General features: G+C 39.8%; 1 protein-coding gene and 2 gene segments (V, D, J or C); 1 reads left to right on the forward strand and 2 right to left on the reverse strand.

Moving 5' to 3' along the window:
* LOC114687105 (immunoglobulin lambda-1 light chain-like) overlaps positions 1-27,914 on the reverse strand; it is an 826,243-nt gene that overhangs the window by 455,110 nt on the left and 343,219 nt on the right. The gene's annotated exons all lie outside the window — the stretch shown is intronic.
* The window catches only part of LOC119088814, a 622,476-nt gene that overhangs the window by 166,216 nt on the left and 428,346 nt on the right, over positions 1-27,914 (forward strand).
* Positions 18,861-19,427, reverse strand: LOC114688047. The segment is given in 2 exon segments: positions 18,861-19,216; positions 19,323-19,427. Coding segments are annotated over 2 exon segments (402 nt in total).

Raw genomic sequence — 27,914 nt, forward strand, 5'->3', positions numbered from 1 at the left:
CTCACAGAGATATTCCTGACTCTGCCTTCTGAGTGCTGGGATCAAATGAATGTGTCACAATTGTCAGGCACAAAATTTTTTTTAATAAAACACTTTAGGCAAAATGTTTACACAGACAATGAGAGAGAGAGAGAGACAGAGAGAGAGAGAAGGAAGGGAGAAATACAGGGGGAAAGGGAGGGAAAAGAATGAAGGAGAAGCTAGGATTCATTTGTCCCTGGTGAATCCATGCATGAACTGTATATTGAGACTTCAGCATATAGAGGCACTTGATTCCCAGCCTGACAATGTGAGTTTACTTGGAACATCAATGGTGGAAGGAAATGGCTCACTGATTTGTACATGTTGTCCTCTAATCTCAAGGACACACCCATATACACATTCACAAACACACACACACACACACACATTCAAAAACACACACATTCCCACATGCACACATTAAATAATTAAATAAATGTTAAAAAAAAATTTGATTCTTGCTGTCTGTCGCTACTTTCTGTCTGTCTGTGGTTTTTCCTTAGATTAGGGCCTTATTATTATTGTTGACACTCAAATGCCAGTTTGAAATCTTAGAAAGGAGATCTTTATAAATGAAGGGTTATAGGCCCATCTTCTGATGCACAGATGCAGGATCCAGGTGCACCTGAGTTTTAATAAGTATTGATCTAATACAGGTTGCAAACTGTTGTGGTTTGAGTTGCAGCTTTTCCTGATTCCTCTATTTATTGTGTCCTACTGCCATATACAACAAAAGACTTCACAATTACACTCGTACTGTGCCTTATGTACAAGGATAACTTTCTTAAGGTTCCCACTACACATGTTAGGTATGTCCCTTGGTTTCATGTAAATGACAAAATATTCAAAACTGAGTTTCTTATAACAAGGGAATGCTTGCATGTTCTCACATAAACAGGCAAAGATCTTTGAAGACAAGCCTTCTCCTGGAGGCTGCACCTCTGGGCTTTTCTTACATTAGTACTATATTGAAATAGGAGAGATATATTTATCTTTTAAGACTGACAATTGTTTAACATTAGAATTTAGTTGCAGTCATAAAAGTAGAAATATGAGCCAATGTGTCCATATCCTTAGGGGTAAAATATAAGTCAAGGTGAATGAAATGTGTGCAAATTCAGAAACACTTTACAGATGGTTGCTTGATTTGTTGGTCCCCTGGGATGACAGTAATGCCATACAACAAACTGTGTAGGCTAGACAAGGGAACTTGTCATCTCATCCTGATTCATGGAGGACAGACTTGCAAAATGCACCTACTGAGCTAAGCACCCTATGACACCCTTTCCTTCCCTCCTCTGTCCTCTTGTTTGGGAACAATCTTAGGTGATTTTTGGTCAGCAGCATCAAAGCCCTACATGCACATCGGACTTTACATGACATTCCATCACTGTTACCTCCCTGTCACTCAAAGCCATCTTATGAAGCCAGGGGGGACTCTGTGCTTCAGCATGAGCTCATCTGACTAAGGACATCTGCAGTAGTCCTTACATTCTTTAATCAGATTGCATACAATGGTACTCTGATTTTTCACATCAACAGATCTTCTTGAAGGGGAAATGTATTAACCTAATGTCAGAGGAGTAATTATTTCCAATATATATGTACAATTTCATAGCTTTCAAGAACTAAAATAAATTTCCATTGTCTTCAAATGAAAGATAATATAACAATAGTTAGAAAATATGAGTTGACAGCTACTTTCCTTAGATCTAAGTTGTTGAATGAACATCACAGAGAATGCTTCTCTCTGGAGACCTATTGACTCTAGTCTTACAAGCAAATACATTTAAGGGAGAGATAAAATATTTGACTTCTAGTTTTATTTTTTATTTTCTACCACAACAGTTGACAAACACCTCCACTTTTATGACTCTAACTATGACTCAAATGAAGTCAGATGCTTCCCTTCACCATCTTGTCTGTGGAGAGTCGACATCAGGATGGCAACAGTGCCTGGTCATGGGACCCACTCCACAGGACAGGGCTCACACCCAGGCTCAGACAAATGCACATTTGTGTCTTGCTTCTCCATGTGTGTCTCACTGTGCTGACACCACTGCAGTGTTCATGCAGTCGCCTTCAGCACTGTCCTCAGATTGTAACCCTAGAGCCAGGACAAGGTTATGTTTAAGGTGAAAAGTGACAGGAGACTGGGAGTGCCTGTAGTTGTTGGGTGAATCAGAGCCCAGAGGCTTGGCCAGGCAGCTTCTGGAACCAGTGTGGAAAGAGAGGATCAGTAACTGCTGGAGAGTGTCATTCCCCAGCATCACCTCAGCTTGGGGAGGAGAGCCTGAACAGACAAAACTGTTAGGAAAGAGTCACGAAATGAGAGAGATCATTCTAAAGGCAGGCCTCTTTAGTCTCCATGACACCTGACAGAGATGGAGGAAAGAAGCTGGCATCAGGCTTTAAATTTCCAGAGACCTGAGGACCCACAGATGCTGCTGGACTCTGGGGTTCTCGGGTAATGGTGAAAGGGTGATGTGGTGCAGTATGTGACTTTTACTATCACCGTCACCCTACATTACATCTCTTCAGCCCGTTGGAACAACTCTTCTCCTAAGGGGCCTGGGGCAGCTTTAAGGAAACACCTGCTGAGCTGCATCCTCTAGTCTAGTGAGCTTTGCCCAGGAGATTACATGAGAGTCAGGAGTCAGCTGAGGCTTGTCAATTTCTCAGAAGCACACTGCTAGACTAGGGATACTTTCTTTGTGGTTTGTATTAAATATCTTCCATATGGTTTCCATTTCCAATTATAGATACCTTACTTCCTCTTCAAAATTGCTATTAACTTTAATTTGTTAAACATTAGAATTGTATCTTTTTAATTTTCTTTGTGTGTCTTCTGTGATGTTTTTAATTGTTAGTTATTTTAGCTTTGATTCAAAAATATCTTCAACTGTTCTTCAATTAGATTGTGTGTGGATTGTATTTTGTTCATTCACACTGTAACTTTTCTGGAGTATAATAAAAATGTTTTGTTATTTGAGTGTTGTGACACAGAATTCTCTAGAGTTTATCATCAGACCTGAAAAAAATACTTGCTTTTTGTTTCATTTATGTTTTTCCAGTACTGTTTGTTTTCCTTTCTTGTATATTATGAAGCACACATTGCTTTTGAGAGTATTCATTTCAGATTTTATACTAATTAAAATTGTGTTAGACGTTAGTAACCTATGGGAATGTTTTTGTCACAAAGTAAATCTCTAGACATGACTCAAGTTTAAATCATTAGTGTCATTTATTGGCAGAGAATTCTTTCCTGAAGGTTTGACAGTGACATATTTTGACATCCCCAGAGTCTGTGTTATTCTGATTGTTCATATGCTATGCTTTATAGAATGAAAGAAGAAAAAATAAAGAATTATTGTCCTGGAGATATGGACCTGTAATAGAGAACCTGAATAGTATTTGTTAGGACCCATGTTTAAGACCCAGAGGTGAAAAATAAAAGTACTTTTGAAGTACTGATAAGTAATTTTTAGATTTTTAAAATTATTTAATTATAAATTATTTCTGTGTATGTGCAAGCACACACATATGCATACACACACAAATACACACATTCACTCACAGGAGGGAGAGAGAGAGAGAGAGAGAGAGAGAGAGAGAGAGAGAGAGAGAGAGAGAGAAGTGTTGTTGGATTCCCCAGGAGCTGAAATTACAAGCAGTGATGAGCTTCATGGGTGCTAGGAATGAACTTGAAACTAATGCACAATCAGTATGGGCTCTTAACCTTCTCTCCAACCACCTAAAAACTTTAAATTTATGATACTCTCCTGAATAATATTACTATAATAATAAATAACATTAAAAATGTTTTTAACCCATTAACTCTGCTATATCAAGGAATCTATTATATTGTGTAAATACAGTAACAATATCGATATCAGGGTAGTGACAAATCTTCCCTTCATTCTAAAGCTTATTTTTATATATTCTAGACTACTTTAATAAGTCAATCACTTTAGTTATATCTTTTATTTAACTATACATTTTTTTTTCTCAAACAGTTCTTGTAAGAAAGTTACAGAAACCGAGCAAGTGCTCTTGTGGTATGATTGAGCATTTCTTGGGTATATGCCCAAGAGTGGTATAGTTGGGTCTTGGGGGAGATTGATTCCCAATTTTCTAAGAAAGCAACATATTGATTTCCAAAGTAGTTGTACAAGCTTGCATTCCCACCAGCAGTGGAGGAGAGTTCCCCTAGTTCCACATCCTCTCCAGCATAAAGTGTCTTCAGTGTTTTTGATCTTAGCCATTCTGACAGGCATAAAGTGGTATCTCAGAGTTGTTTTGATTTGCATTTCCCTGATAATTAAGGATGTTGAACAATTCCTTAAATGTCTTTCAGCCATTTGAGTTTCCTCTGTTGAGAATTCTCTGTTTAGTTCTATTGCCCATTTCTTAATTGGACTGTTGGTCTTTTTGATGTCTAATTTCTTGAGTTCCTTATATATTCTGGATATCAGTCCTCTGTCAGATGTGGGGGTTGGTGAAGATCTTTTCCCATTCTGTAGGCTGTTGCTTTGCCTTGTTGACTGTATCCTTTGCTCTACACAAGAGCACTTGCTCAGCTATGTTCATATCAACATTATTTTTAATAGCCCAAACCTGGAAACAACTTAGATGCCCTTCAACTGAAGAATGGATAAATAAATTGTGGCACATATACACAATGGAATACTACTCAGCAGAGAAAAACATCCATTGCAGGCAAATGGATGGATCTAGAAAAAAAATCTTCCTGAGTGAGGTAACCCAGACTCAGAAAGACAAATATGGTATGTACTCACTCATAGGAGGATAGTAGAGGTGGAACAAGGATGAGTGAACTGCTACTCATATCACCAGGGAGGCTACCTAGAAAACAGGACCCCCCAAAAGACAGGAGGATCGCCCAATGACGGAGAAATGGCTGAGATCTACATGAACAGCCTGGACATGAGTGGGAGTAATGAAGGGCGAGTATTGAGGGAAAGAGAGCCTGTGGGAGTGGGAGATTCCAGATGAATCAAGAACAGAGAGGGAGAAAAGGAATAGGAGACCATGGTAAATGAAGACCACATGAGAAAAGGAAGAAACAAAGTGCTAGAGAGGACCACAGAAATCCACAAAGATACCCCCACAAAAGACTGCTGGCAATGGTCGCAATGGTCAAGAGACAGCCAGAACTGACCTACTCTGGTGATGGGATGACCAAACACCCTAATAGTCACGCCAGAAACCCCATCCAAGGACTGAGGAATCTGGATGCAGAGATCCATGTCTAGGTCCCAGGTGGAGCTCCGGGAGTCTAATTAGCGAGAAAGAGGAGGGTTTGAATTTGTGAGAATTGTTGAGACTAAGGTTGGATAAAGCACAGGGACAAATAGCCAAACAAATGGAAACACATGAACTATGAACCAAAGGCTGAGGGGCCCCCAACTGGATCAGGCACTCTGAATAGGTGAGACAGTTGATTGGCTTGATCTGTTTGGGAGGCATCTACGCAGTGGTACCCCTTCCTGTGCTCATTGCATGAGTTGGCAGTTTGAAACCTGGGGCTTATGCAGGGACGCTTGGCTCAGTCTGGGAGGAGGGGACTGGACCTGCCTGGACTGAGCCTACCAGGTTGATCTCAGTCCTTTTGGGGAGTCTTTGCCCTGGAGGAGGTGGGAATGGGGGGTGTGCTGGGGGGAAGGGTAGCGGGGAGAACAAGGGAATCTGTGGCTGATACATAGAACTGAATGGTATTGTAAAATAAAATAAATGGGGAAAAAAGAAAGTTATGGAAACCAACCTTTATTAAACCAATACAGTGAGTCCTCTAGCTGGTGACCAACCATAGGCTCCTGCTGGGAAAGAGTAAGGAGGCTCAGGGATGGAAAGACAAAGGCTGCAGTCACATCACACCTGCTGCAGGCTAGAAAGTCTTTACAATCTAAACTTTGATCTTGTAAAACACCATATAAGGACATTCCTATAGAGTAAACAAACTATTTTTTCTTTCTCTTTAGGGATTGGGATTCTTTCTCAATAGAGATTGTGGCCCCTTTTGATGTTGTAAAACACTGTATCAAAGAAAGAAAGTTGCCATTTATTTACACGCAGATTTATCTACCTAGTGGAAGAGGTGCAGAGACAGGGCAACCTTAATTTTTAAAGTTATTTCAGTCCCAATAAAAATAAAGATATATTGATATAACTATATTTGTAACTTATACATTTTAATTGGTAGCATTTCTATGAAATTATTATTCCCAGAAAAGAAAGCATTCTAATATGTAGATCTGGAATTTGAAGATTATTTAGAAGGAGAAAGAATGACTAAGTCTTACCTTAACCCATCTCTACTCTTCACATGCTATCGCTGAACCAAGTATAAAGATCCCAATGCATTCCATGCCTGTGATTCCTTCATGAGAGACAGTCAGGATCTGCTTCCATGTGAATTCTGCCTTTAGTTCAAATTCATTCCTTCTCCAGAAAACAACTAGAGTGGAGGAAGCTACAGCTACCAGGAAATAAATACCTTCAGTCTGCACAAGTAACTATAGCAGGTGGCAGCCTCCAGGAATGCTTTAGAAATTTCCCTGCTCTAAGAAGAATGTATTCAGTATCCTTTAGTGGGACCCTGATCAGGGCACTACATCAGTCTCAGAGGAACAGGGTAAAATGTTTCTGGCCTAAGGACAGCATCCTGTGGTGGCTCAAATGAGCATCCAAAGATTTCTGACTAATTTTACCTTCAACCTAAGACTACAGGGTTCTCATGAAGCTGATCATAAATCACAGGCCCTATACAAAAGACTGTCTTTTCTCCCTAAACACACACAGAATATACATAGCAGAGGATTCACAATCCTAGAGCCATGAACTGAGACTACCTGCCATGACTTCCCCATAGTGATGTACTCTGAAACATTAAAGTCAAAATAAACATTTCTTACCATAGTAGTTTCTGCCAGGAAACTTTGAGATGCAGAAGAGAATTAGATATCCCAGAGCCTCACCCAGTTGGTGTTGGGTTTCTGAGACTCAGTGTTTCTGCTATCACTTGAAACTCATACACTTTGAATCCAGTTGAAGAGAGGGTAGAGGGATTCTATGAGCGAGGGGCACTAAGATATGATGAGGAAATCTACAGAAACAACCAAACTAGTTGGGATTCATGAACTTTACACCAACAGCTGTGGAGCCTGCATAGAACTTGACTAGGCCTTCTGCATAAGCAAGACAGTTGTCTGTTTAAGTGGCCCCTGGAAGTGGAATCAGAATCTATTCCTGCTTCATGAGCTAGCTTTTGGGAGCCCATTACCTGGGGTGGGACACCTTGCACAGCCTTGATGCAGAGGGGAGGGGCGTGGACCTGCCTCAACTGAATTTACCAGGCTTTGCTGACTCCCCATGGGAGGACTTATTTCTTTGGAAGAGGGGATGGAGAGTGGGTTGGGTGAAAGCTGGGGATGAGCATAAGGAGGGATGAGAGGGGGATGGGTGGTTGGTACATAAAATGAAAATTCTTAATAAAGATAAAAAAAAACCTCACACCCAAGGATCACCGCACTAGGAAGTCATCTCTGCTTGTTCAGCCTGCTGCAGTGTTAGATGGAAGGTAACCTGTAAGCTTCACCTGCCCAAGGAGCAAACTTCCTGGCATTCTGGGAGTTGTAGCTCTTAGAAAATTACAACAAAGTCTCATGGGAACTATGATGAAATATAGATTTTGTCCATATAAGCCAGGCAAACATGTGTCTGGAGGCCACACAGCTGGAAAAATTCCAGATCGTGTCCTGACCAAATTCCATGATGGTCAGTATTTAAAATTTCAATAAAAACTTGCTTAAAATTAGTCAAAACACTCATTTTTTTTGTTTTTTTTTTGTTTTGTTTTTTGGTGAATTTCAGGATTAACAGCAGCTACTGAGAGCTGCTTCCTCTAACACTTGAGGTACAAGTTCTGCTCCCAAAGAGCCTAGAGTTAGCAGGTGCCAGAGTGACAGCACCACTGACTTCATGATACCTCTGAGAACCTTATCTCCTCTTTGATTCCATGGAAGTACTGAGCACTATTGGTGGTAGAACTCACGCCTTGTAGTTCTGGTTGAATTTTTTAGTAAATCCATCTGCAACTGGACGTTTTTTAGTCTGAAGATTTTAATTATTGATTCAATCTCAACATTAGTTATGGATCTGCTTAAATTGTTTATTTCATCTTATTTCATTGTGGCATGTCATATACATCTAGAATTGTATCCATTTCGTTTAGATGTTCTAGTCTAGTGAGATAGAGATTTAAAGATGTTAAAATTTCCTATAGTTTGACATTGAAAGATGTCTCAGCATTTAAGGGCACTTGGTGCTCTACCAAAAAGACTCAATTTAAGTTACCAAAATTCTCACGACTGCTGCTGATCACGTTACCTTAGTTCCAGAGGATTTGATATCTTCTTTTATCCTCCACTCGTACCAGGCACACAAATATATGTTTGTTTTAAATTTGACTATAGAATTATCATGTACATACAATTAAAATAAATATATTTAAGTTAAAATAATTTTCTGATTGACAGGTGGTAATGGCTCACATCTTAAATCCCAGCACTTGGGAGGTAGACAGAGACAGATTTCAATGAGTTTAAGGACAGCATGGTCTGAAAAAAAATGACATTTAGGATAGCTTGATCTGTTCAGAGAAGTCCTGTCTCAAAACAACAAAAGCAACAATAATAATGCTTTTCTGAATTTTATTGATGTATGTATTATAATATCCCCATTGATATCTAAAGGGACATTGATTGTAGCAGGAATCTTAAAAGTTCTTCTTAATAAAAACAAACCTGGACCAGGTATTGGGGTGAACACTGGAAAATCAGAGAGACAGAACAAGCCACAGCTAACCTCACCTGGCCAACTTCTCAGCTGGAAGCTTCTGTGTCCTCATCGCAATGGCTCTCAGCTGAACTACTGCTCAAATGCCTGAAGCTTAACCAGCTAAAAGCTTCTAGTTTCTGGTTCTCAAGCCTTATATATCCTTCTGCTTTCTACCACCACTCCCTGGGATTAAAGGCTCGCTTTCTGAGATTAAAGTCACCATGCTTGGCTGTATCCTTGAACACATGGATTTCTGCCTCTGGAATGCTAAGATTAAAGTGTGCTACTACTGCCTATCCTAAGTATCTAGTGGCTTTTCTGTTCTCTGACCCCAGATAAGTTTATTAGGGTACACAATATTTTGGGGAACACAATACCACCACACATTGAGTCTTCTCTCTCTTTATTTTGATTAATTTGACTAATATTATTTTCTATCTTGTGTTTTTCAAAGACTGAACTCTTTATTTCATTGGTTGTTTGTACTGAGTCTTTTTCCCATTTATTTCAGTCCTGATTTTCATTCTCTCTTTTCATTGACTGATTGAGGTATGTTTTTTTCTTAGTTTTCTGAGTTCCTCGGGTGTGTAATTAAATTATTTGAGATATATTTGGAGGTAGGCTGTTAGATTTTTGAGGTAGGTTTGAAAGACCCTAGCCTTTCAGGCTTATAACCCCAAGCCTCAGGAAAAGAGAAACTTCAAGCACTAGGAAATGAGAAACTAAAAATCTATTTCCAAGGGCAACCTGACTCAGCCACTACTCAATCACCCCTGCCAAAATGTAACAAACAATGTAAAGAGATTTCTGTTAAGAAATGTGCTCAACTGTGACTGGGATAGTTGCAGGTGTCCCAGGAAGGACCACTGTGACTTTTGTGTAAACTCTACTCCTACCCTGATACCCACCTTGAGATTTCAGGAAGAGTGTACATGCAGACGTGACTGTACCCACTCTGTGATTAGGCCATGAAATTGTATGGGAATTGTAATCTTGTGGGTTTTATGGGTTTTTTCTTTAAAAGCCCCCATGGGGCTGCAGTAAGAAGCAGCTCTTGCTCTTAGGAGTAGAGTTTGCCCTTCTATATAGAAGCTTCAATAAATCCTCTTGCTTTTGTGTCAACTGGACTGGAGTCTGGGTTCTTGGGGCGCCCACTTGAGACCCTAAACTTTGGGGTCCAACAGGTTAAAGGGACAGGAAGCAAAAAAGAGATGAGGGCCTGGCCTTCAGAGGGGTTGAATGACCCATGGACCAATAGTCTCCCTTTTAGGGGTCATTTGAACTACTTTCAGGGATTTGGAGACTCTTATCTCACTTACGTGTGTCCAAATGACATAATGAGCTATGGACAAAGAGCAAGAGGGAGGGTATCCTAGAGGAGGCTCCATCAGAGGGTCTACAAGAGACTCTAACTCATGGCAAAGCCGCAGAATATAAGTAAGGATGTAATAACTACATAACTCGGAGGGAAACATTAAGACACAAAGCTAATGAGGAAAAAAATATTTCAAGATTAGCATAACTTTATATACAGTTAAATATAAAGTTAACACAAGGTTAAATGCTGTTGTACAACTGGCTGGACCATGTATCAGAGTTCCATAGAGGGATAAAGTTGCTGTAATCAGTTGTTTGTTACCTCAGACTCCTGCATAAGCCTCCAGCGCCTGAATTTTGTATAATAAATAAATAGATTGATAGATGATAGATAGATAGATGATAGGTAGATAGATAGATAAAAAGTCAGTTAAAATCAGCATCTAATTAACAGTTTAAAAGAAAAATAGAATCCTAGTGAGGAATTTTTATAGGATTGACCTGCAAAGACTCTGCTTTGATTCTCTGAATAACTTCTGTTTCTTTGAGTCGATTTCTGTTATCATGAATAGGTTACCACTGTAACCTTAGGATTTTACAAACTTTAATCATCAAACTTAGTGTTTCTTTCTATTTCTAGACAAGAGCAGAATCTGAGTTATGTATACTGCCTGCAATATCAAATTAAGATTACCTGCACATAGACATTTAACCATTAGTCACTTTTTGTTACAAGGATTTTTTTTCAGACAGGGTTTCTCCATGTATCCCTCCCTGGCTGTACTGGAACTTGCTCTGTGGACCAGGCTGGCCTCAAATTCAGAAATTCACCTGCCTCTGCTTCACACATACTGGGAATAAAGACATGTCCCACCACCACCTTTTTTTGTTACAAGTTGTAAGCTAGTGTTAGTATTTTACAGGTTTTTAAACCACATCCCCCATGGTCTTATAGATCCTGAGAAAAAAAGGTTTGCATTTCAGCAAGAGCTTCAAAGATATCAGTGACCTAAATGGGGAACACGTCCTGTAAACAAGACCCGAGAAGTGAGTGAAGTGTTTTTAAGTGAACCAGACATCTTTACATTTAGCCATTTAATTTTTATGGACAAATTTATTTTCATTGAAACAGTTTAAGTATCATGAGACAAATTTGAGTAATCTTTTTCAAATGTTTTATCTCTTTGCTGTTCACACAGTGCACAATGCGTTTTTCCTGGTTGATTCTCCTTCTCCCTGTCACAGAGTCAGGACAGGGAGTTTGAATGAAACTTTTAGGTAAATGTACCTGGGTCCAAAATGAACAGTCCACATCTTATCTCCAGAGCCAACTTTCCAATCAAGCAAAACAGCATGCAACAATTTTCCTGTATAATCCATTTTGCAAGATATTTGGATCATTGAAAGACTGAACTCAGTGATTTAAATATGCATAAGCAGTGTGTGTGTGTGTGTGCGCGTGTGTGCGTGCGTGCGTGCGTGCGTGCGTGCGTGCGTGCGTGCGTGCGTGCGTGTGTGTGTGTGTGTGTGTGTGTGTGTGTGAAGCTTGAAGCTTGGAGAAGTCAATCTAAAAAGCTTAAGTATTTTTTCTCTTATAAAGACTTCAAGTTGAGCCTAGAATATTAGTGCATGGTTTTAAACTTAGCACTTGGGAGGCAGAGGCAGGTGGATCTCTGTGAGTTTGAGATCAGACTCATCTATCTACTTAGTGACCCAGGACAGCCAGAGTTACATAGTGAAACTCTGTCTCAAGAGAAGAAAGGAAAATAAAGGAAAAGGAAAGGGAAGGAAGGAAAAGGAAAAGGAAAGAATAAAGTTGTGAGTAATGTAAGTACCAGAGGCCATCAGGCAAAAAACTATAAAATTACAAAAGAGTGTCCAGGCTACTAGCTGGGGCAGAAAGAAAAGCAGACCACAGATAAAAGAACTACTGTATCTCATTCAGGGAAAGCAGGCTTTGAGACCCAGTCAAATAAGCAGGCATTAGGATCCTCTGTAGTCCTGTGTGGCAGTGTGTGCTTGGTATAAGCTCATCTTGACTTTCTTGCTCACTTCCTACAGACCAGTGGGTTCTTTGAGAAGGGGGACAAAAATTATTTAATTTTGGGATCTAGCCACTGTTGTAAGCAGGATCTGATTAGTTGGATGAGAAAGGTTCAGATGAGCTTGGAGTTATATGAGAGGAAGGGCATGAAATCCATTTTATCTTATGAAGTTATCTCTATCAGTTTAGAAATTAATATCATAAGTTCTCAATTTGGGTCAACAGTGACCATTGTCTAGTATATACTGAGGGCACATTTGAACTTAGACCTGAAGAAGTGCGTGGTCTGAGGTTTCCCAAGTGGAGGTCTTTTAGATTAACCCACAGAGCCAGGCTAGGTCTGTGTAATTTGGAACAGACAAGTAAGAAACTATGACAGATGTAGAACAAAGGTAAAAGAGGGGTCATATCCAGCCACCTGGAGGCATCAGACTCGGGTTTCTGATTGAACAAACATATATGGGAGATTGAGGGGTGCTTCATCCCAGAGATTCAGGAATGGCTCAACATAAGTTAATCCATAAATGTCATCTACCACATAATTAGAATGAAAGACAAAAACTACATGATCAGCTCATTAGATAAAATAATGATCTTTGACACAATTTTACATCCTTGTACGATAGAAGTTCTGGAGACATTAGGAACACAAGGGTCATACCTCAATATAATAAAGGCAATGAACAGCAAGTCCACAGCTAGCATCAACCAAAATGGTCAGAAACTGAGGAAGTTTCACTAAAATAAGAGAAAACACTGGTTTTCAACTCTCTTCATACCTACTTAAAATAGAACTTGAAGACTTATATTAAACTAAACACTAAGAATACTGAAGGAGATCAAATAGAAGGGTGCAAATAGAAAGGGGAAAATTCAAAGCAGTCCTATTTGCAGATGATATGATTTTGTACATAAAAGACCCTAAATGTTATACTAGGAATCTTGTACTTCTTGAAAACGTTACACTTACATGAAAATATATCTTCTCTTTCAACGTCCCCACCCATCTCCCAGAATATACTCTCTCAACTCCATCCCCTTTCTTTTTTATACATGTCACATCTTCACTATAGTTAACTGTGCCTGTTTGTCCTTTCCTGTTCAATCACTCAGTACCTTCCAAGCTTAAATTTTCCTTTTTTCTTTTTTTTCCTTTTATTTTACAATACTATTCAGTTCTACATAACAGCCACAGATTCCCTTGTTCTCCCACTTCCTGCCCCCCTCCCCTTCCCCCCAGCCCAGCCCCCATTCCCACCACCTCCAGATCAAGGCCACCCCGAGGACTGAGATCCACCTGATAGACTCAGTCCGGGCAGGTCCAGTCCCCTCCTCCCAGATTGAGCCAAGCGTCCCTGTATAAGTCCCAAGTTTCAAACAGCTATCTCATGTAGCGAGCCCAGGACCTGGTACCACTGCTAGATGCCTCCCAAACAGATCAAGCCAATCAACTGTCTCACCTATTCAGAGTGCCTGATCCAGTTGGGGGCCCCTCAGCCTTTGGTTCATAGTTCATGTGTTTCCATTCGTTTGGCTATTTGTCCCTGTGCTTTATCCAACCTTGGTTTCAACATTTCTCGCTCATAAAAACCCTCCTCTTTCTTGCTAATTAGACTCCCAGAGCTCCACCCGGGGCCTAGCCGTAGATGTCTGCATCCAGATTCCTCAGTCCTTAGATGGGGTTTCTGGCACAACTATTAGGATGTTTGGTCATACCATTACCGGAGTAGGTCAGTCCCGGCTGTTTCTCGGCCATTGCCAGCAGTCTTTTGTGGGGGCATCTTTGTGGATTTCTGTGGGCCTCTTTAGCACTTTGGTTCTTCCTTTTCTCATGTGGTCTTCATTTACCATGGTCTCCTAGTCCTTGTTCTCCCTCTCTGTTCTTGATCCAGGTGGGATCTCCTGCTCTCTTTCCCTCGACCCTCGCCGTTCATTGCCCACTCATGTCCAGGCTGTTCATGTAGATCTCAGCCATTTCTCCGTCATTGGGTGATCCCCGTGTCTTTCTTGGGGCCCTGTTTTACAGGTAGCCTCACTGGTGATGTGAGGAGCAGTCCAGTCATCCTTGTTCCACATCTAGTATCCTCCTATAAGTGAGTACATACCATATTTGTCTTTCTGAGTCTGGGTTACCTCACTCAGGATGATTTTTTTCTAGATCCATCCATTTGCCTGCAAACCTCATGATGTCATTGTTTTTCTCTGATGAGCAGTATTCCATTGTGTATATGTGCCACAATTTATTTATCCATTCTTCAGTTGAAGGCCATCTAGGTTGTTTCCAGGTTTTGGCTATTACAAACAATGCTGATATAAACATAGCTGAGCAAGTGCTCTTGTGGTATGATTGAGCATTTCTTGGGTATATGCCCAAGAGTGGTATAGCTGGATCTTGGGGGAGATTGATTCCCAATTTTCTAAGAAAGTGCCATATTGATTTCCAAAGTGGTTGTACAAGCTTGCATTCCCACCAGCAATGGAGAGTTCCCCAAGTTCCACATCCTCTCCAGCATAAAGTGTCCTCAGTGTTTTTGATCTTAGCCATTCTGACAGGCGTAAGGTGGTATCTCAGAGTTGTTTTGATTTGCATTTCCCTGATGATTAGGGATGTTGAGCAATTCCTTATTCTTGAACGCTTTGGCATAGGAGATCACTTCCTAAATATGACACCAGTAGCACAGGCACTGAGAGAAACAATCAATCAATGGGACCTCCTGAAACTGAGAAGCTTTTGTAGAGCAAAGGTACAGTCAACAAGGCAAAGCGACAGCCTAGAGAATGGGAAAAGATCTTCACCAACCCCACATCTGACAGAGAACTGATATCCAGAATATATAAGGAACTCAAGAAATTAGACATCAAAAAGACCAACAGTCCAATTAAGAAATGGGCTATAGAACTAAACAGAGAATTCTCAACAGAGGAAACTCAAATGCCTGCAAGCTTAAATTTTCCACTCTAGGATTTCTCCTCTCTACTTTCATTTTGTCTATATTCTTCCAACTTCTCTCCCTTATGACATTCTCCTTCCCCAAACAATGGTCCTTTCTAGTATCTTGGTTTCCACATTATTACTAATTAAACACACAGAGCTAAAGATTCAAAGCAAGAGTCTACACAAGTGCAACAACATGTGGTGATTTCTTTCTGTGCCTGAGTTACTTCATTCAGTGTATTGTTCCAGTCTGATTTTTTTCATCTGAAATTTCATAATTTCCTTTTTCTTATAGCAGAACTAAAACCATTCAGTACAGCAAATGTAACTGTCAATCTAATGCAGAAGCACTCCACAGAATGAGATAAAAACATTTGCTTGCTGGACATCTGACACTGATTAGGATCTAGAATATACAATGTACTCAGACACTAAATATCAAGAAAAAAAAGTACCCAATTTAAAAAGCTGGTGCGGAATTGAACAGAGGGTGGTTCAAAGAAAAAAACAAAATGGCAGCAAGCATGCAGAGAACTAGTCAAAATCTTTAGCCATCAGCAAAATGGAGAATATAGTTAATTTAAATTTCCATGTTATTCCAGTCAGAAGGGCCAACATCAACAATTCAAATGACATCAAATGCTGCTGTAGATGTGATGGAAGGGCAACTCTTCTACACTGTGAGAGTGTAAAAATGAATGTAGTCACTTTGTGAAGTAGTCTGGAGTTTTCAACAGCAAAAAAATAAAAAGCTAGAAAACAACTCTTCTATCACCTGGCTATACTAACTTTGGGTGTGGTGGTTTGAATAGGAATGGCCCCCAGTCTCAACTTCACTACTTAGATCTAAAACTTTTTCACCCAGACTATACACTTCTATAACAATAACACTGTACCATGTAAAGGTAAGATCATTACAAGTACAACGGTTGCCATGTAGATGGCATGTTATTGGACTGATCCATGCCCATCCTTTGGTCACTGGTGCTCTCAAACTAAGATGGCAGAGTCGAGACTTTGTAACATAAACTGTGTCAATGATAAACACTGAAAGAGTCCTAGACACACTTTTGTACAGATGATTAATTCTGAGTTTTGATCATCTCTGCCGCATAGGACTACTAAGTCATAGCTACTACAACTTACAAATAACATAAACTGTTGATACATTTATAACTTTGGTGGAATGTGGTTGAGCTTATCTTTTTAAATATACTTTTCAGATTATAACATAATTAAAATGTTTTTCAGTTTCTTTCTATTCATTTATTACATTATATATTTCTAAGTACATATATAGTCTGTTCAGTCAATGTTACATATATATCATTTGCATGATGATGAAATGTTGCTACCCACAGAGGGTGGGTACTTCCATCTCAATTAATGTAACCAAGTCACTTCTAGAGCCCCCATCCCAGGTAATTCTACATTCTGACAAGTTGACAAGACTAGCCATCACTGTATGGATATTAAAAGCCACTATCTAATGTATATTACTTCTCCCACATTAAACTTCATTAATGCCAGAATTAAGGTTATGAAATGAGATTAGTGTGTTCCTTTATATTGTAATTAAAAATTTCTCTGGTTTCATAAATGTATATCCTATTTACCACCTAGTATCCTCTCTCATCCTCCATTCTCTCCCACTGACTTGCTTCCAAGCCCCGACACCCCATATTTCAGTCTTTGTAGGTATGTGTGTAGGACTTGTACAGGTAGCTATGGCTCTAGGATGTTCATGATTGCACAGGCTGTGTCCCAGTGTCATCCCTAGATACAATGTTTGCTTCACATCTTTGTGACTTGAAAAAAATGATGGTAGAGTACAGAGATCAGTTCCAGAAGGGGATACATTATCCCAGTGGACTAAACAATGACCACATTGACTTGTATGTGTGGCACTTTTATATTCTCATGTTAAAAAAATTATCAAATAAAATAGAAGCTATTGGCTAGTTACTGACTTGAACTACCATAAGTGAATGTGGAGGTCACATGAGGACTGGGTTGAGGAGTTTCATGTAATAAAGAATGTTTTCTTGATCAACAGTGAGTCACAAATATATATCGTCCCAATTAACATGTGCAGTCATGGATCTGCAGTTAGAATGAAGTTTTGTTTAATCCTATCTGACATGATGACTTCATGGATCAACACTGGCAAACATTATTTTCTGACTGCAGAGAGAATATGAAATCTGTAATGAAGAAAATATCAATTGTGACCAAACCTGTATTTTCATATTTGATATAAATATCTTGAAATGTATTCTTTTCAAATATTTTTCTACCCCTTATATCGCAGTGTTATCCATGATAATATGTCTTTAAAGCAGTTAATTGCTCATTACAGTATTTAGATTTCATGATATCGAAGTAAAAATAATAAATGCAATGAAGACAAACCTGTATCTTCTATGGACTAGGAAGTGAATTCCTGGCCTCAGCTCAAGTAAGACCATTGTCCTGACCACCAACAGCTGTTATAAAGATGCTTTTTTTAGTAGGTAGAGCATGGTAAACTTGTCAGTTTTTTTTAGCGATTGTGTGGCACAATATGAAGGCAATGTGTATGGCCTTCATATTGTCAACCGTGTGCTACTTCTACATTTTAATGTAAATTTTCATCTTTATTTCCCACTTTGGAGACATCTGTATTTCTGGCTATAGGAATGACATTTTTTTCAAGATGGGAAGAATGTATAGGACACTGCTTTCATTCTGTAGCTCAAACCTGTGTTTCCTGATACATTATAGACTTGTCTACTCCTCCCCAGGATGAATCTAATTTACTCCCATAATCCAGAGTACTGAATATGTGAGGATATCTTCTGTTTACATAGGACAATAAATAATTGGAAGTAGAAGGAGCATTTGGATATTTATACTAGTTTCACCACCACCTTCTATATGCAGAGATGTCTTCAAGAACCTTGATGTTCCTTACTAGAGTTAGTTTGTCTTCATTATTTGGTTCCTTGAATAATGATTCTAACAGAAATTTGAACCAGAGTAGCTTATAGACAGTAAGGAGAAGGCAGTGGAGAGAAGATAAAGTAACATTAGGATGTCACTTTTGAGGATATCCCAAGTTGAGGTACTTGACACAGGAACCTTGAGTTCTTAGCATCAAGGTAACATTAGACGGAGCTTTTCTGTGTAGATCATGAACCTGCAGGTGCAAGTTCCAGCTGCATATTCCATTGAGCTTACCTCTACCCGGTGACTGATATATAAGATTCAGTAGGTGGTTCTTATCTAACAGGGATCCCTTTATATCCACTATTCTGAATTCCTCTGTTCTATATACTGGCCTGTCATGGAGTGCTACAACTTTAGGAGAAAAGACAAGTTGAGGCCTTGAAGTAGGTAACCCGGAGCATTTGTTCAATGGAGATACACTTTATGATAAAGAAGTGTGGAGTCCTTCAACACACATGGATGTCTTGTTCATATGATTCTCCACTCACGTGCCCTTTTTCTAATCATTCTTCACCCAAATCCAGACAGTGTATCCCTGACAGCTGTAAACCTACCCAATGCACTCACTACAGAGTCTGTTGGAGGACTATATAGAAGGAAAGACAGCTTGGAAGTCTTAGATGTGGGTGAGCTAGGCCCAGAAATGTTTGTGGGTTTGCCTCTGGTCCTCCTGCGGCTACAGGAATAAGATGCAAGTCACAGACAAGGGGTTTGTGAGTCACTTCCCCATCTGCCTAAATAACTGTGGAACAAAGTACTATCATCACCATATGATGACAAACAGTAATAGTCAGCCTCATCCTCAGACAGGGCTCCACTGATGGTCAAGGTGGCTGTTGTCCCTGAACTGGAACCAGAGAATCGGTCAGGGATCCCTGATGGTCGCTCACTATCTTTATATATCAGTGGCAATATGGTCTGGTCTGGCTTTTGTTGAAACCAGTGAGCATAATTTTTTGGCAATTGGTCCCCAGAGCAAGTGATTTTGACAGTCTCTCCTGCAGTGACTGATGCTGAAGGTGGTTGGGTCAGCTCGTAGGAGGCCACAGAACCTGTAAGAAAGAGAAGGTAAAGATGTCAAAGTAAAAGACTCATCCTTGGGATTTCCCTCTGAGTTCAGGGTCTTCTGTGAGCCTGGGGAGAGGGCTGAGAGTTCACCTGCATAGAGAGAGAGAAGATATAGAAGGAGAGCTGTCCAGGCCATGATGAAGATGTCTCAGAGCTCTGTGTTCTGAAATCACAGCACATCTGCGCCCCTGCAGGCTTCTCTTATTGCCCTCTGGTCTGTGGGGCAGAGTGTAGTACTTATGCAAATTTATTCCATCTCTGAGGCTCCCCAACAAGGGTTAGTGCAGAGCTTACCTCACTAGAATGGAGTCATTTTCATCAGGGTCTGGCCTAATTCATTTCTTACACAATATGTTGCTTGATAAGTCTGTAATCACCTGCTTTAGTTGATTCTTCACAATTCCATCTTTTATTCCAGGTATGGTGAATTCCTCCTATGGTGTCCCTGTTGCCACAGTAGAGTAGCAGCTGTCATGAGGAATTCATTCTTGTCCATTTCGTGTCAGTATTTAACACAATCTGGTTTAAGGACTACATTGAGCGTCTAGTTAGCAGCCCTATCTGAAAAACTGAGACTGTATGTGAGCATTGGTGTGCTACATCTTGACATCAGATGTCTCTGGAGATGAGCTAGAGGAAAGGGAGGAGTGCAGAAGTTTTCTAAAAATGCTCAGGAGAGAAATAGTTACTGCTAGACTGCCTGGAGAGTAGCAACAAGACACAAACAGCCATCTTGGATGAAGAGCATAGGCCCAGGGAACCTATCCTCTCATACTGTCATTCTAGGGAGCTTGGGCCTCTGCGTGATCTCCTTAGAGACTCTCAGTGCTGTGGGAGTTTGCCCAGGAAGTACCTGGGACCAGGCTTCTTCAATGCATTTTCAAGATGTTTCCCATAACCCTGCCAGTATCCTTTGATCTTATAATGTAAGTCTGATGCAATGCAAACACCGCAGCTCAGAGCATAGAGTGGACAATTCTGACTTCCTCTGCTGACCTCCAGGGCTGCCCTCCCCACAGTTCCCTGGCAGGTGTTTGCTGCAGCTCTGCCACCCTCTGCTGGCCCAGTGGCCTCATAACAGGAACTTCTCTTTCAGGCTTTCACATGCCCCATTAGTTGACAGTTTGCCTGGGAGTGCCTGGGATCCCAATCTGTTTCTACCTGGTGTGCCCACACTGGCAGGTCAGACTGTTCAAGGGGGTTTTGTCAGGGACTATCCTGTGACCTTCTCTAAATGTCCTTCTGGAGTGCAATGATTTAATTCATGGACAGTATAGGGTACTTCAAGTATAACTCTCCCAAAACTTCAACAATCCAGAAAAAAACATGTACAACTTTGAATTCAGTCAAGATATTATGATTTTTTTTAGCCAAATCAAGAGTCATTGCCATTTCAGTGCTAATGGGTCAACTTCATGACATTGTTATTACTGTGTCTGGTTTATCATCATCATTATCATCGGTTACTATCACTAGTACATCATATCATTCATAATTCAGCCAAGAACTTCAAACCTTTCTCTACTGCTCTTTTCATGAAGACAGAGTCCCCTATTGTGTCCGTTACAGCCAGTTACCACCAGAGGAAAACACACTCCTTTTGAGCTCCTATCCTTGGATTCTCAAAGAAGAAAAGAGCTTCCAGGGGGTTCCAAAACATTGTCTCTTCTTAGAAACCACACCTATGTTCAATACACGAGTGTCTTCCAATTGTGTGTAGCACATGGCTTTCAAAAGCAAGAACCCAGTTTTTGGTTTATGATGGATACAGAACTTCAAAGGACACAAAGAGAAGAAATAGAGTCTAGGTTACACACAGAACAGAGATCAGAGCTTCCAAGTCCAGGAGTTGGCACATGTGTCCCAAATCTATGCCTGCAATCCTATGGTGCAGGGTGGGGTCAAGACAGAGATAAAAGTAAAACATAGTGGCTGAATGGCTGAGATTGTTTTCCACACAACTCATTCCTGTCCCCCACCATCTCCTGGCCATTTTGAAGAGTCCAATGCAACCCGTAGATTGTGTTAGATTGGAGCTAGAAAACCTTTAGGGAACTGGATGTTTGCTTGGGCAAACCTTGCAGCCCTTGCATGCCTCTTGCTGGTATTTCTGTACTATTGATTCTTTCCTTTCTCCTGAGCATGTGAATGACCAGTCTTGTGTCTTCTTCTATTGGGGATATTTATTTCTTCTAACTTTTGAGGCCTATAAGCCCAGAATACTGGCAGCTCATTCTTTTCACCTTAGCATCTAAAAGGCTCAGGGTCCTGATAAGATGTAGGAGACAGAGATTAGTACAGTATTTGGAAAGGTTACATGTTCCAAGAAAAAGGAAACAGACCCCAAGGTCTGCCGGCAGTGGTGTAGATACACCAGGTGTCTGTCTTTTAGACAGGCAATAAAGGAGTCCAATCCTTATTCATCCTCCTAAGGATCTATGTCCCTGAGGCCAGTGAGCTGTACTGAGGTCTACTAGTAACCTGGTTCTAGCTTACAGAACACCAAATAGACTGGATCAGAAAAAAAGTCCCCTGGTCACAATATAATCAAAACACTAAATGTACCAAATAATAGAAGAATATTAAAAGATGCAAAAGAAAAAGTTAATGTAACAAATAAAAGCAGACATGTCAGAATTATACCTGAATTCTCAATGGAGATGCTGAAAGCCAGAAGATCCAGGATAGACTTCTTGCAGACTCTAAGAGACCCTGGATGCCAGCCCAGACTACTGTAATTGGCAAAACTTGTAATCACCATAGCTGGAGAAAACAAGATGTTCCATGACAAAGTCAAATTTAATCAATATCTAGATACAAACTGAGCTCTACAGATGGCACTAGAAAGTAAACTCCAACCCAAGGAAGTGAGCTGCACTCACGAAAATACAGGCAACAGATAATTCCACACCAGAGGGAAATGCACATGCACACACACTACCACCACCACCACCACCACCACCACCACCACCACCACCATGACCACTACCAACAGCAACAACTGAGTTCAGGTGGATTTGAACTCAGGTTTCAAAGCTGGGATTGTCTTTGTCATTTCTTTCAGATATCTTTTCTTTGATATCATTTGGCATATCTTCCATTGGTTCTCTTTCTATGAAGAATGCTGATTAATTCAATTATCAGCTACGATACTTTAATGTTAAAAGATACTTTGTTATTTAGTGCTGTAGAGTGGATAGCACAGACCTAACCACATCAATATCTAATCTCAAGAGTTATTATGCACTTAATAACATACACTAGAAGAGCTTCAGACACCTCTTCTGTAACTCTTCAGCTTTTTCCATGTTGGTCAAATTGTTGCAGAGTTCAAGACCACAAGGGAGATGCCCCATCACACAAAACTACTTTCAAATTAAAAGATTAAAAAAGAAAACAAAACAAAAACCAAATTATTTATAGCAACATTGTGACAAACAGCTTCCTTTGCCAATCTGAAAGCTGCTGCCAAAGAGGAAGACAGTGTCAGGAGCTTTTAAAGGTACAAACCACATTTCTCTCAAATATGGGGATTTTTTTTTTACATGAGGCATTATCATGGATATTTTTTCTGAGCAAGCAGCAGTTAAGCAAGATTACAAAAGCATAATGAGCATCTGGTTAATATTTTTGGATAACAATTATATACAAAGGGAAAATGAGAGAATTGGCTTTGAAATCAGTCTCCTCTTCAGACTGCTGTCAAGACTCAACTGCTGATGAGTTGACCTTAGGGATGTAGTCTAAGCATCCTGTGGTTAAGAGTTCTTAGGCTAAGATAAGGATCTGCTGACTCCCAGGTTTCCCCTTTTTATGTAAAACTTAGTTTGAACCTCAGCTTGAAATGGAGCTAAGTTTTAAGCATTACAGAATAACCTTCTTATGCAGTTTAAGACAAAATAATTTAATTTTTCTTTGACTAATAAATTTCTATAACCCATAACTTCCTCTGATTATCTAGGGTGTCACATGACTTTCTTGGCATTATGTGTTTTCACATCTCTCTGTGGTCGTCTTTACTCTTGAGAAAGGTCGTTCACTATTGTTTGGCATATTAATCTGCTGCTGGCCAACTGTAAGATCTTTGAGGAAAGGAAAGCATTAAACAACGTCCCTGAGTTTGACAAGGCTTCTTCTAACTTAAAGAATGGTTAGAATGTCTTAATGGGGCCAGGGCTGTAATTTTAAGGTAACTGTGATCTGGAATTCACTGGAAAGTGAACAAGCTGGAGTTCTCTGCAGAGGACTTGTTTTCCAACAGTGATACCAAAGGCATCTTTTCCTGGAATGCATGCCATATAAAGGACACAGCAATCACATGATGCCAATGCATGTGCCATCTAACTGTAAAATACTTCTGCTCTGATTTCAGGATGTAAAGCAAGTTCCAGAGAACTGTGCCGAGATAAATGTTCATGCAGTCCTCTTTCAGCAAACTTTGCAGTGAAATGCTATGGTTAGGATAGTGCCCACCAGCAGACCCCCATGCTAATGTCAATTAACTGTGGAGAATCTTAGATGAATTGTTTAACATCTTATCAAAAGACCCTTGGAATTAATACAACATGTCTGTGGCTATAACATCAATGTTTGGTTTTGTCTTAAAGATTATTAAATTTTTTCATTATATATAGTCATTTGTTTAAAAGAGACAAACTATTTCTGGTGTCATTTGGTGGGAGATATTTTCACTGGATAAATTGTTTTCTGTAAGGAGGATTTTCAATTTACATTTTACACACATGTTGTTCTAGTATTTTACTCCTTTCTCTTCTTCAGTTGACAATTCTGCTCTTATAATACAGGGTTCAGTTTTCTTCTTCACTTGTTTTTATTAGGCCATTTAGTGCTTTTTTTCAGCTTTGGTTCATTGTGTTCCTTGTACATGTTAGTTTCTTACATTTTTTTTTCAGATGCAGTCCATTTTTGATAATTGATTCTTTAAACATTGTTCAGTCCTGCTCTCTGACACTGTCTTCTCATTAGTGAGCAAACACACACACACACACCACACACACACACACACACACACACACACACAGAGAGAGAGAGAGAGAGAGAGACAGAGACAAAGAGACAGAGACAGAGAGACACAGAGAGAGACATACACAGTTGGAAAACTCATTGATATCCTGAAAATATTTTGCACTTTTTAAAAAATTTTCTTCATTTTTATTGGATGATAGGTGCTGTGAATCCAACATAGAATCTAATTTATTCCAGGCAGGTATTTCATCACTAAACTATATCCAAAAAATAATGAGCAGCTTTATCTTTAATAGTTTCTACTGCTCTGTCTCTGTGTTACTGATCTTTACTTTTCAGTGTCTATTCTTTTCCCAATGCTCAGTGTAGTTTTGTTCATAATCTTAAGACACTGTATTTTTCATCTTTCTGAGATCAATGATATTCCTTTCAATGTTGAGTTATTTCTATATTTCTTACAAACGTGAAATGCCAGTTACTTTTCCTGCTTTAACCTTTCATCTTGTTTTCCTTGACCTTCCTTAATCCCATGTTTTATGAGGACATTTTCAGACAAGCATATTATGTACATTGACTATGTTCCCATCTATAATCACCTCTCTTCCTCTAGAATATAGTTTTCCTATGCACTTTTGTTTCCACCCTGATTGATGCTAGAAGGAAAGGACAGGCTTGATGTCTCAGAGTTGGGAAATCTGGGCCAGACCAGAATGTGACTGGTTCTCTAGCCCCCATGCAAACAGAGGAAGGTATATGTCAAAGATAGTGTTATGAACTCCAAATCCATACAATTACCAATCAAATCCAACATTCTGGATACAGAGCTGATAGGGAGGGAAGCAAATTTATTCTTGGTTCCACACCCAAAGACAAGCTGGGAGAGGTTCTTTTATGCCATGAAATTTATTATTTTAGAGAATTTGTATAAATGAATGGGGCTTGGAGGATGAAAAATAAGATGTGCAGAAGTGTGCTGGGCAGTGTCATTTTTATTCAAGGCTTATATCTACACTTCTATATTCTCATCTAAGATGCAACTGCCCTTGACTTCCTAGTTCAAGTTCCTGATAGTCTGTATACCAATATAGTACTTTCCTTCAAAGTAAACCTCAAACCCATGTATATTTTTTTGTGTCAGTAAGGAATGTATGACATGATGTCTTCTGTGTGGGTTCTAGGGAGAATAGGTCATGACATTGGGACAAGGTAAGGAAGAGGGAATGATTCTTCTTTCTTGAGCTATCTTCTCAGTTTTTACTGCACACTCATTAGACTGCGAGATTTTTTATAATTCACAAACACCATGTTAGTATTTTCCTAGGAAGAGTCTAACAAGAGAGAAAATGATAAGTCTGAATATAACCAAAGCAGATGTCAAAAATCTCAGAAAAATTCTTTATCAAATAACAAAAGGCACTGTTTGGCACAATGGATATATTCTAATACATTTGTAAAAAAAAAAAAAAAAAAAAAAAAAAAAAAGGCCTTTATGTGATGTTTTCTGAAGGTGGCTACCTTCTCTGTGTGGTAGAGTCTAAAGAAAGATAATTAGCAGTTTCACATCTGAGTCATGTAAGTTTGGTGATTTTGCATTAAGTTACACAGTTATTGGCAAGGGACAGTGATGTAACTCTGAAAGTTGAATAGAAAAATGTTGTCAGGGTCACCGTAGAGGAAAGGTTTGTGTCTTACTTTCTCATCTACCTCTGTTATTATGAACATCACCAATGTTATTCCAGATTTGACAGTAATAGTGAGCTTCATCTCCAGCCTGGGCTTTGCTGATGGTCAAGGTGGCCCTGTTCCCTGATTTGGAGCCAGAGAATTGGTCTGGAACACCAGAGGGATCCATATTATCTCCATATGTGACCAACACAGGCCTGGCTTCTGCTAGTACCAGTGAACATACTTGTCTGAGAGTTTATCTCCAGAGCAGATAATTATGGCCTTTTGACCTAGGGCCACTGATACTGAAGGGGGTTGAGTCAGCATATAGGAGGCCATGGAATCTGCAAACAAAAGCTCTACCAAAATTGACTTCAGGTTTCACAGCTTACAAGTAGTGTCTGAGTTGAGACACTGAGTCTGGGTAGGTCACCTGTGTACAGCGAGAAGAAGGAGAACAGGAGGAGGGTCCAGGACATGGTGGAGATGCCACAGAGTTCTCGGTCTTGGAAATCACAGCATAACAAGGCTACTTAGGCCTTCTATTATTTTTTATACCTTTTGGGGTAGTAAATGTTTGATGATTATGCAGATTACTCCCTTTCAGGGGGGCTCTCAATAAAAGCCTATATGAAGAAAGTTCTTCAAGGCTGTGATGTAGAAACTGATGATGAGATGTAGAGTTCCAGCTCATTCAAGAGTCCCTTGGCTCAGCATATCACTCTAAGCTTCTGTGGTCTCTGATCACAGCAAACCTACAGAAACTCATGATCAGTCTCCTGACTCTGGTGAGCTGGACTTAGCAAGGCTGTGCACCCTCCAATATCCTGTCTGTGGTGTGTACTTGGTCATGACATCTGACTCAGAAGAAGGTGTAGTGTGGCCTACCACCTTCATTTTCCTTTTTCTCTCTGGGCTACCAAGCTATACTTGTGGTCCATTCTTGTCTTTCCAGTAAAATGTAATCCAGTGTAATTAGAATTTTTAAGTACATTCCTGAGTGTTGTCTTATTACACAAACATTGGTATTTATGGAGTCACCAAAAGTCCAGTCTCATTTCTCAGAGTCTGCTTTCTCTCTGCTGCCATTCTTTTCAGAAAAGACTACTAAACAGCATTAGGAATTGATTTTAAAATCTTGCATCTGTGACTTTCTAGACTTAGTTAAAAGTGCTACGAATAAGTTCATTCTAAGAAACACACTTCAGTTTTTGTGTGTGTGAATGACATCAAGATAAAAGTCGCACAGAACTAAACTTTGACAACTGATGGGTCAGGCCTCAAGATTGACTCTGGGCCAGGCAGTGGTGGCACATGCCTTTAATCCCAGCAATAGGGAAACAGAACCAGGCAGATCTCTGTGAGTTTGAGGTCAGCCTGGTCCAGGACAGAAACCAAAATTACACAGAGAAATGCTGTCTCAAAAAACCAACCAACCAACCAACCAACCAAACCAAACCAAAACAAAAAACCTGACTCTGAGTGAATACAACTAGGTTGCAGGTATACTCTGAGTCAGGTCATTCACAGTATTTGCAAAGAAAGCTGTGGATTTCCTCCATGCCCATGTTAGACTGCACCAGAGCTCATGTACTTCAGTATAACATTTACCTAAATTGTTCTAGTATAATAAAAACTTGGCAGTCAGAAATTGAGTCTAAGACCTGATAAATCCAAACAACAGGGGGGAGTCAATTGGCTGACCCTCTTTCCATGTTTTTCTTGATAGACCATCACCAAAATCTCCCTGGAAATTCCTTCTTCTCCCTTCCAGTTCCTCTCTATCAGACCTCCTCAGTCCTCCAATGACTCTATGGCTAATCCTGCTCAGCCAATTGCTGGTTCTGTCTTTTGATTCAATGCAGTTTTATTGGTACAGTTGAATAGCTGTATGAATAATTCTCTTGCAACTCTTCAGTATAATGGAAAATGTGCCTATAGGTAAAATTAGAGGCAAGCACTGCTCTGGAAGTGCCCAAGAGAGAAATATAAGTGGCAGGTGATGGCTAGACAATCAGACAACTCTCCATG

The sequence above is a fragment of the Peromyscus leucopus genome, chromosome 12 (genome assembly GCF_004664715.2).
Source record: "Peromyscus leucopus breed LL Stock chromosome 12, UCI_PerLeu_2.1, whole genome shotgun sequence".
Lineage (NCBI taxonomy): Eukaryota > Metazoa > Chordata > Mammalia > Rodentia > Cricetidae > Peromyscus > Peromyscus leucopus.